General features: G+C 42.5%; 2 protein-coding genes across 3 annotated transcripts; one reads left to right on the forward strand and one right to left on the reverse strand.

Annotated features, from left to right (window-relative positions):
- Positions 1-241: 241 nt before the first annotated feature.
- Positions 242-1,982, forward strand: LOC311352023 (alpha-tectorin-like; the record flags this gene model as incomplete). The annotated part of the gene is made up of 4 exons (XM_084472194.1): positions 242-404; positions 883-1,146; positions 1,288-1,430; positions 1,788-1,982. 4 exons carry the CDS (start codon positions 242-244, stop codon positions 1,980-1,982), a joined length of 765 nt encoding a protein of 254 aa, XP_084328320.1.
- Positions 1,983-2,447: 465 nt separating this feature from the next.
- rbm42 (RNA binding motif protein 42) lies at positions 2,448-10,125 on the reverse strand. Of its 2 annotated transcripts, none has more exons than XM_084472190.1 (12): positions 9,863-10,125; positions 9,556-9,612; positions 9,314-9,431; positions 8,694-8,760; positions 8,381-8,449; positions 7,941-8,119; positions 7,637-7,810; positions 7,159-7,290; positions 6,556-6,673; positions 5,829-5,926; positions 5,396-5,492; positions 2,448-2,702 (listed from the first exon to the last, which is right to left on the reverse strand). In XM_084472190.1, the coding sequence occupies exons 2-12, from the start codon at positions 9,609-9,611 to the stop codon at positions 2,590-2,592; spliced, it is 1,221 nt and encodes a 406-aa protein (XP_084328316.1). In that variant the 5' UTR covers position 9,612; positions 9,863-10,125; the 3' UTR covers positions 2,448-2,589. The 2 variants fall into 2 exon arrangements, with proteins under 2 accessions (XP_084328316.1, XP_084328315.1); XM_084472189.1 differs by having other exon boundaries at positions 8,688-8,760.
- Positions 10,126-11,016: the final 891 nt, after the last annotated feature.

An 11,016-nucleotide genomic window follows, 5' to 3' on the forward strand; every position in this document is an offset into this window, starting at 1 on the left:
ACAATTTGGTTTCCAAAAGTTGACAATAACCGGCAAGATGTTTTCAATGATTTGGTAATGTGCTAGTTATTATGGAATATAATAATAATTCTTGATAGGCCTGTTTTGTCTTTGTCCTAATGGTGATGGTGGAAGTTGATGAATATTAACAAAGATACATAACACTCCCTGAAAGTTATTCTCTTCTTATTCATCTTTTGTTCTTAAGGTCTCTTATGATTGGCGTAGTGCCGTGAGGGTAATGGTGGCGACCACTTATCATAACGCGTTATGTGGTCTCTGTGGAAACTTCAACAATGATCCAAAAGATGACCTCATGCTGTCCAATGGGAAAGCTGCTTCCAATGCAAAGGAGTTTGGAATCAGCCAATTTCTTGCCAGCGTGCCGGGCTGTTCTCATGAGTGTAAGGCTAGGGTTAAGGTTTTTTTCTGATGTTAATAAGTAAGTGTTAATAAGTATTGGTTGCATAGGGATTGAAAAACATGGTTCAAAGTCAGCGACAAATTGGTCATTGTATAATTGCAAAGGAATTAGGAAGGAATTAAAAGCAATTTAGTTTAGATTAATATCTTAATGCCTCCTCCACGTCTTTTAGTTTAAGTTCATTCAGTTTCAGGGAAAACATCGCAAGAGAAACAATTCTTCAGTTGAGTTTACTTTTCCACTTCCTTGCAGAAATTAAGGAATTGTTAAATGAGTTAGTCAAATGTTCTCTCTCTCTCTCTCTCTCTCTCTCTCTCTCTCTCTCTTCTCTCTCTCTCTCTCTCTCTCTCTCTCTCTCTCTCTCTCTCTCTCTCTCTCTCTCTCTCTCTCTCTCTCTCTCTCTCTCTCTCTCTCTCTCTCTCTCTCTCTCTCTCTCTCTCTCTCTCTCTCTCTCTCAGGTAAGGACTGTGCACCAGAGCTGAGCCCTGGCGACGCGCCCCCTGCCTTCAAAGCGGCCTGTGAGGTGATCAGGAAGCGGGACGGGCCCCTGAGGGACTGTGCTCGGCTCCTGGACGCGGAGCAGTTCTACGGGGACTGTGTGTTCGACATGACGCTGACCAAGGGGAAGGCTGACTCCGCCTGCGACGTCATCAGCGACTACGTGGACGACTGCCAGCAGCAGGGGGGCACCGTGGAGGACTGGAGGAGCAAGAAGTTTTGCTGTAAAAACACACACTCTCAATCTGGCTCAATGATATACATTACATGTGTAATATACTATGAATTGTAAATTAACTTAAGGGAGACAGTGAGACACAACCACATTTGTGTACTAAGTGTGTTTGTGTGTGTGTGCATCGCAGGGATGCAGTGTCCAGCCAACAGTGTGTACAGCCTAGCAGCCCCAGGATGTCCTGCCACCTGTGGGTCTCTGTCCCGCTCCTCTAAATGTCAAGAACCCGTCGCCGAGGGCTGCGTCTGCCAACACGGCTTTGTGCTCAGTCAGGTACTCACTCTACACTACTAACTAACACTACCACTGTGCTGTAACTACCATGACCGCGTCTACGCCTTTGCTGCAGAGATCAACGCCCCCGGCCTGTTGATCACTCGCCTCCTGTCCCGCAGTAGTTCATGATTCACTCACGACCCCTTTGAACACCCCTCAGTTTAAGGTCTGTGGCAGGATTGTCTTCACCAAGTCTGAGTAGAAAGCTGTCGTTTCTCATGGTTCTGTACGTGCTGCTTCTTGTACCACAACGGTGTGGAAAACTTGATCCTCATTGGTCAGTGACGTTCCAAGGTAAAGGTTGTGGTGAAGTTACATTGGCTAACTTCATGACCATCGGTTTCCCCTCCCCAGGATCGCTGCGTACGACTGGACCAGTGCGGCTGCCAGTTTGAAGGCCGCTACATCCCAGCTGGGTCACAGGTGTACACAGATGGCTGCAAGCACGTCTGTAAGTGTGAGCATGGGATGGTCAAGTGCGTGATCCAACAGTGTCACAAGGGAACCAGTTGTAAGCTGAAGAAGGGGGCGTGGGGATGTTACAAATGAAAGGAACCAGACGGACTCTTTGGGCTCATTCACCACTTTTTAAAGGGCTAGTCTATATGATCGGTAACTATGACAGAAATGTGAGATTGTTGACTACTGATAAACTTTCCATCTGGTTCATATTACTCTCTTTTTTTCATTCCTTCCCATATTCATATGGAATTTACTTGCATAAATAAAACTCTTGCATTAAATCAAATGTATGGTGTGTAATTCATGAAGTCCAACTAAATATTGTATTGGTCATTTTTCTTTCCACCTTTGTTTCACCAAACTAAATTAGTTTGAAAGCCCTGGAGCCAGGGAGGCCATCAGGGAGATTACATAACTTATCCAACTCTTTTTTGGGGTTGTTTATTAAAAATACTGCCCTTTTCCACTCTTAAATCTTAACTACAACGTAGTGTGTATCAAGTTAGATATGAAAAATAATGAACGGACCAAGTTAAAATTCCTCCAGAAAAATCTGGTTTTATTTGAAAAACAATGTTTTTTTTATGTCAAGTTCAGAATCCTGAACCACATCTACAATGATACATTTGTTCACCACCGATCTCGAACCAAAAAAAGAACAATTCCGGCCACTTTCCGCGAGCCGGGAGCCACGCTACCTGAGGCCCAGCTTCTTCTTCTCCCTCTGCTTCTTCCGGACCACCTCCATGTTGCGGTCCTTCCACATGCTCTTCCTCAGTTTGATTGGACGGCTGCCCACATATTTCCCTACAAAAGAAGACATATCCATTGAACTAGTTAAAAATGAACATGAGCTATGCAGTTAAAAGCGTGTATGCTAACATGCATTTGTACGATTGAGGTCAAATATTTGAGGGCATTATATCTTTAAATGTACATGTTGATCATGTATCAAATCATTCCATCCTTCATATTTTTACTTTCTAAAACAAAACAGGAAATGTTATGCAGAGAAAACCAAGAAACGGTATACTGCTATAGTTGACATATGGTGCTATCCATTTGTATGGTATGCCCAACCGTACGAGTCATAGGGTATAAATCTCCCAGCTTTCTCACAGCATTTCAGAGGCAAGCCCCCTTTTGGTCGTAGTATAAACCTTCCCACTCGTAGTTCTGAAAGTACAGCGAGTTCAGTGAGGCTGACCGTACACCTCGACGACAACAGTGGCTGCGCCCGTAAAGAGAATTACTTTCTTTGTATTTGTACCACGTTGGTCATTTTAATGTCGCCAATTTATTCATTGCATGGTCTTGCTGTGCGTGCAATACAATGTAAAGTTGTGTCGTTTGTTTTTGAACTGGTTTGCTGAAGAGGCTGATGTAGCTAACAATAACAATGACTAGCCAATGAGAAACTGGAACGCTTTAAGGTGCTACGAGCCAGGACATTACGTCACTTTCTCGCTAGAGCAGGTCGGACGTACAGGCGTACCATACAAATGGATAGAACCAATAGTACTACATAGTAAATCATGAATCTGTATACTGTTATAGTTTACATTGTAGTACATAGTAACTCATTTGGGGCTGCGTTATTACTGCTCTTTGATGTTGAACAATTAATGGGCTACAGTAATACTTATCCCAGCCCGTGTCATGGCTTAGCCCCTAGGTCAGATCAGGAGCTCAAGTCAAAACGCATACTTTGACACGATAAGGCAACGGATAAAGATGTAATCCATCCTTCTAGGTAAGGTAGAATATATAAGAAGATACACTATTAATCCACTCTATGCATTTAACCCATCCTATGCTTTTGGCTCGATGGGTTGCTTCACAGTGTAGCGGTATGGAATCCCCTCCAGTGTGCGGTGCCGTGGTAAAGTGCAGGACAGCGGGGTTCACTTGCATGTTTTGTGGTGTGGGGGGGGGATAACCAGACAGAGCACCTGGAGGAAGCCCACATGGACACAGGGACTAAAGGGAAACTCCCCACAGTTAAGGCTTAGTTTCTCTATCTATTTTACTTTTTACTTATCTATTATTTTCTTTTATTGTTTATATGTGAAGCACTTTGAGTCTGCCTTGTGTATGAAAAGTGCTATATAAATAGTTGTCTTGCCTTGCCTTATGGTTCCACGTTGATGCAACAACGACCACACAGTCGCTTTGACACAGTCGTGAACCTGTTTTGGTTCTGCGTCAGTTTATGTTAGCGGACTAATCACCAATCAGCCCTTGCTGCTGCATTGCCTTGATGCAAGCTTACAATTTTTGGGAGGCTCACGTCAGGGCTTGCGGTGGACGCAAGGAGGGTCCACAAGGTCGTAATGGGTCCGTAAACCCATTTGCATTGCGTCAAAGTCCAACCATAACTCCACCTTTAGGCCCTCTGGTAGTGGTGGGCCCTCAAACTAGGGCCCTTGTTGCTGTGAGGCAGCGGTGATCACCAGACACCTCATACATTCAATGTTGGGAGTAGGGATGTAACGGTATGAAAATTTAACCTCACGGTTATTGTGACCAAAATTATCCCGGTTTTCGGTATTATCGCGGTATTTTTAAAAGTGTGTTCAATATGTTCAGAAAGCACTGATAGGCCTACGGAAACTGAAATAGTTAAGTGTTTATTATATTTATTTATATTATCAAAAGTGCAACTTTTAACATCAAAGGAACAAGGGTTCAGCATGTAAACAGCTTATTTATCAGGAACATTTACAGTAGTGCAGGTTTAATCCAAACATTCAAGACATAAAGAACAATATGTAAACAATTACTCGCTCTCCGTCTCCCGCCGACACTTCCTCCGCAGATCGCCGTGACCGCAACCTCATAATGTTCACTTTACATGCACATTCTTGCCTTTGACCTCAATGAATTTGAAGTAGTGCTTAAATCTCCACCTTAAAAATACCAACTTTTCATCTGATTGCTCCGGACTCGCCATTTCTACTGCTTCATCGAATCTGTTTGGTGTTTGTGTGTGCGTGTGCGTGTGGCATGCGTATCCTGGCTTGTGTGTAAAAACACTGGCTCCGATTGGCTACCATGAAACACGACTCTGCCTTAGCCAATCATAATCGCTAACCCACCCGGTCTCCATCCTCACTAGCAGTTTGTGTGTGCAGCCAGGGGTGCGTTCGGATTACGCAGTTTATTCAATCAATTCATGGTAACGCACCGCATTTAACTGTCAGTAACAGCGTTGTAACGACGGAAAAATTAATTAGTTAGATTAGCCGTTACTGAAAAAATAACGGCGTTACCTAACGCCGTTATTTTAAACAGAGTTATTCCAAACACTGCTCGGATGAAGCGCTGGGAAGGATTTAAGCACACGGTTTCCACACCGCGGGCGCGGTTATCCACCTCGATAATAATTTTATTTGAAATGAAAACGGTAATTGTTATTGACAACATTTTTATCGCGGTTTACCGGTAACCGTTACATCCCTAGTTGGGAGAAAGAAAGGGAGATCTGTGGTGATTCTCACCGTTCATCTCCCTCATGGCTCTGACGTAGTCGTTGGGGTCTTTGAAGCTCACGAAGCCGTAGCCTTTTGTCTTTCCTGTCCGTTTGTCTCGAACCACCTGAAGGGGAATATGTGTTAGTCACAATTTACACGTTTAACCTTAACTTAATGTGCTCAAAATCTCGTCAAAGGTGTGAATTAACAAGGAGTTAAGATTTTGACCAAGCAGATTTTTTTACATTTAGTAATGGTTTGAAATGAGACGATTCTGACGTCACTACATATATGTGACGAATTTCAAAATGTGTATAAATAAAGACTCTGGAGCCAAAAGGTCCATAGCCTCCAGTGAGACAGTGTGAACGGTTTTGTCCTTCAAAGCAAACATTTGCCATACATGCATTGAATACCTTGGTCATAGCCGTGGACACTGAGCCCTACTGAATGATCTAACCTTTGCTTTGAGGAAGGAGGGGTATCGACTGAAGGCCCGGGCGAGGATGTCATCGTTCACTTCGTTACCCAGATCACCACAGAATAAACGAAAGTCGTCTGGGGGGGAAAACAATGAAAATAATGACATTTTAAATTCACATTCATTTTTTCAAAAGTCTTTCAAAAGTAAAATACAGAGTAGTGAATACAAATCTTGGGACGGCCGAATCGTATGTTGACGAGCAAGAGTTTATTAGTGTAGCGGGTGTCTGCCCCTAAAATGTAAGGAGCCTGCATTTCCAATATCTATCTATATATGGGAATGCGTGTGGTTATTGATCAGCCACACACACACTAGGGGTGTAACGATACACTAAAGTCACGGTTCGGTACGTACCTCGGTTTTTAAGTCACGGTTCGGTATGTTTTTCGGTACAGCAGTTTTTATTAAACTATTTGATTTTGATTTGATTTATTAAATGGTATCAAACAAATGCCTTACACAAATGAAAAGACATCAAATACAATTGAGGATAAAAACACAATAAAGTCCAGGACTTATTTCCATTGCTGTCCTCAACACAAAACATCAGGACAAGACAAGACACTAACGGAGTGTGTGATAATCAATAAAAACTTAATTCTAAATATTTTTTTCGGTACATACCGAAATGAAACGTTAGACCCGTACCGAAATATTTCAGTTCGAATACGCATATCATCACACACACACACACACAAAATACCTGTTTCCCACTCCAGCATGCTCTGGTCCTCCCAGGTGGTGCCGGCAGCGGTCCGGATGCACTTCTTCACCTTCTCCACCTTGCCTTTCTTCTTGTCCTCCGTGGCGGACTCGGCAGGCTGGGGAACCCGAGGGTGGTGAGGACAGGCATTCATGTGTTTCACAATAAGCTGAGCACACTTGCTTCAGACATTCACTAAATGGGATTTCTCCAAAAGTCTATTTTTTTTTTGTCCATATTATTTTTTTTGAGTTTATCATATGTGAGCTTATGCTGTTGATATGATGTATAAATACAAACAGTGGTATTCCTGCCTTTACACGGTTTTCCAACCAGCTATTCCTCACGCAGACCTAATGTTCCGTTTCCTTTACCTCAACTATGTTGGCCAACTTCCTTTATTCCCCTCTTCCATTTGCCTTTATTTACCGCAAGTTGAAACCCTACGACCCTACCCCTCCCTATAAAAATTCTCATTGTTCATCGTGTTGTCGAAGCGCAACGCCCACCTTTTTCACGAGCACTTTTGACTGTTGCATTCAAGAATCAGACTAGCTTAGTTAGTCTCATGCTTAACAGTGCCGCGGATGGTTTAGACTCTACCTCGCTCTGCGATGGTTCAGGGTCAGGCATGCTGGGGCCGATGCTGGCCTTTTCCTCCGCCTCCTTCTTCTCCAACAGCCCGGCGGCCATCACGGCTGCTTGCTGTTCTGCCACGCGGGCCGCGAGTTCCTCCTGCAAAGCAAGCGTTGGTTCATCATTAGGACACTATGGGTTAACTGCACCAGATAACTAGCGGGCATTTAAATGCAACTGCCTATACAACGCCAAACACAACGTTGGCCTGTTTCATCATGAACTCAGAGTTAGACACTCTAAGGAAGGCGAGCAATGATTGGATGATCCGATGATCATTTTATTTGATTAAAGACAGACTACTGTAAGTTAAAAGACACACTGAAACAATGTTAAACCATAACTTGAAACCATAGCTCAGATTTGCTTAAATAACAACCAATGTTTGAAAGCGTTTGACGTGTAAACATAGTTTCTGCTGATAAAAGATTCGGGACAATTTTACCATTCTTGCTTGTCGTTGTGCTCGGATGTCGGGTCTCCTGGGACCGGTGGCTGGGGTCGGGGGGGAAGAATAGGTGGTAGGAGCTGCCTGGATGATGGACGGGGACGGCTTAAGAGGTGCTGGGCCTACCGGTCGAGGGGGTGGAGCCGGGTTCATGGGGGCTATGTTTCGCTGCTTTAAAATAGAAAATAAAAGAAGATGTCAGGGCCAAAAGGTTAAACATCAAAATTCATCACACTCCGTGGTCAAATCCATGATAATGCTGACGTTTGACATCGAGAGACATGCGCAGTCAGCCATTGACCTGTTGCACTGGAAGCATGTGCGGGTGTGGCTGCATAGGCTGGGGGGCGGCTTGGGGGGGCCTCTGGAGCTGAAGGGCCGGTGGGAGCATCATGGGAGGTGGTGGGGGGGGGCGGGGCAGAGGGGGGGCCATCATGCCCTGTGGGGGGGGACCACGCATCAGCGCCATCCTTGGAACACCTGTTAAAGCACATAAATACACACAGACACACTTTTAAATGCCAAAATCGGTCAACGTTTACATTAACCTTTAGTGGTCCAATTACTCAAAAAATTCCAGATACCATACTCATTGGGAAAGCAAAGAAGTCTAAGCAGAACAGCATTCAAACGACGACATGGATCATTCTAAAGGACATTTCAAGGGGACTACTACACCATTTTTCATGCTGCATGTATGACTTTGAATTCATTAAAATTTTTAAAAGGCAGTGATCTTACCAGGTCTCTGCAGGATATGAGGCATGAACGCTGGCCTCATCATGGGAGGAGGAGGCATCCCTGGAGGAACTAAAGCAAAGGCAACAAGACCCATTCAAACAGTCACCATCAGTGGCAATGCCTTTCAGACAATGGCACAAAATTAAATTTTTCCACTGTGGAACCGTGCAGTCATCTCATTTAAAGCTATCGTTGGCAAATTTAGAAAAGCACTTTTTTTCATTTGTTAAGAATCTCTATAAAGCCTGACAATAATCCATAGATCAAATACTAAATAATTTAAAAAAAGAAACAAGGGTGTGCTTACAGTTACCTGGTCCTACAAACCCTGAGGGAGGAATGTACGTGGCCGCTCTAGCAGCCTCCAACGTCTGCTGGACCTGAAACAGTGAAGGGTGTGACTCTTTGAAATGTGTACATAAAGTGTGTAATTATAAATTATAAATATTGTTAGCACTTGCATCTACATAGATTTGCTCTTTCAAATATTCTGAAGAAGGGAAGTCTTTCCTTTCGGATTACAGTTGACAATATGTGAAGCTAAAACGGTGAAGTAAATAGTCGCTAGGGTTGAGAATAACTCAAATTTTTCATGGTTGAATAATCAGTGGGTGGTATGAACGAATAATCGGTTATTCGATGTGTGCCGACATTCACAAAGGCAGCCATGGATCATCGGCAAGAAATCACTTAATATCTTAAACGCAAAAAACAACAACTTTAACAGCGATCAGTGTTTGTGTTGTAATAGTGCTACAGAACCAACATCAGTTCCGTCCGTTAATTCTTGTTTATTTGAATGGGAAAAAATGTTAACGGTCCAAATGTTAAAAATCGACTTTGACCCTCGGAAACGAATAATCAAATATTCTGACCCATCCCTAATAGTCGCACAGTTGTATCACAGGAATAACATCTCATACTGTCACCAACCTGTCTGTATGTGTTGGTGCCTATAATAGCTCTAACCACTGGTACGGTCACGGGTACTGCGTCCAGTGGGACTGGACCTCCTGTGGATACAGGACCACCGAGGACCTCCTGCTCAAAGCTTTTGCCATAGAGACAATCACAGACCGACAAGGAAAAGGCACAAAAGTCAAACGACCTTAATTATAACAAATACCTTCTACTGGATGTTATTATTTTTTATGTTTGACTTGATTGACACTTACAGAGCCATTTCTGCCTCCATCTCCTTCAAACGCTCTTCTCCAATATTCAGCGCCATACTGATTCACCAAAAAAGGAAATAAAAAAGGAAAGTCAATCAATCTTATGAACTGTTGATTTTAAAACGTTGACATATTAGCATTCAGGATTTTACGTCAAAAAGTTATTTTAACCAACTTATTTCCCAGAATAGTATCCAAGAAAAGACATCGACTTCACCAACAGAACTTGGCCTCCAAGTTGAAAAATAGTATTTATAACGTATTTTAGTAAAGTAAAGAACTCTATATACTTCCATTGCAGCCTTACCTTGTATTATGAAGTACACCCTGCAAACCGAGCAGTTTAGTGTGCCTTAGCCTCACGGCTGGATCAGCATTCAGCGAGGTTTAAAGCCGACAAGCACGGTCTACTGTGCAGCCTTATTTCGCGAATTAGGTGTGTAGCTTACGTCCCAATATTTCCCCGCACGAACAATATCCCAAAGGCAAAGAAATCGTGAAAATGCTTAATAAAACGCGCAGATCGATAAAACATAGCAAGAAATCATGGATGTATGAATAACAACGATGAACGAACTGTTTCCGGTGACTGTCGCATGAATTCGACGTAATCGAATCTTCTTCTTTTGAGTTGATTCGAGGCCAGCACCAAGCTTATTGGCGCATTACTGCCACCAACTGGACTCGCGTGTGGATCATTATATCGACGACAGGACCCTCAAAAAATATTTTTAAATACAAATATAAATCAAATACTAAAAGAATACTATTTGTAATAATAATATTCACCTATATATATATATATATATATATATAAAGTTAGATAATCCCAATCAAACTGTTCTCTTCATTTAAAGTGATATTGTTTCATACTCTTTCCCCACTGACTTTACTCATAGTAAAAATAATAATACAATAAAAATACATTTTGTGAAAAAATATTATAACCTAGTAAAGAATAGGACTAAGCTTAGTTTGGATCTTGCATTTATCACAGCCAATTTTAAGGTAAGATAAGTCCAGGGAATAGATGCCCTGATTAGTCGGAAATTAGCCTAAAATCTAAATACAGAGGCAGGCGAGCAGACATCCAGAACAGATATTATCCCAGAGCATTTGACTCACTCATATAGCTCACCCATGGCTGGGCATGTCTACCTATGTAATTACACTTGAGACAGCTTAGCTGAGCTGCTTCAGCATATCTAAAGTTGACATAGACTGTTAAGTGACCATCACACAATTAAATACAATTCAAACTTTTAAAACTTGGGAAAAGTAATGGGTACAATACTGTGTTACCGAGATACTATTCCCATGGTGCAGTTCAACTCTAACCTAGCATATAAGCATTGCTTAATTTAAACATTTGAGTTTAGCAGTTTCTACTAAAGTTATGCTTTATCTTTGATTGTAATAGGTAGAATAGTGAGGGTGCAGTGTTGTGTACTGCTACCAAAC

Source organism: Micromesistius poutassou, assembly GCF_964030765.1.
Source record: "Micromesistius poutassou genome assembly, chromosome: 8".
Classification (NCBI taxonomy): domain Eukaryota; kingdom Metazoa; phylum Chordata; class Actinopteri; order Gadiformes; family Gadidae; genus Micromesistius; species Micromesistius poutassou.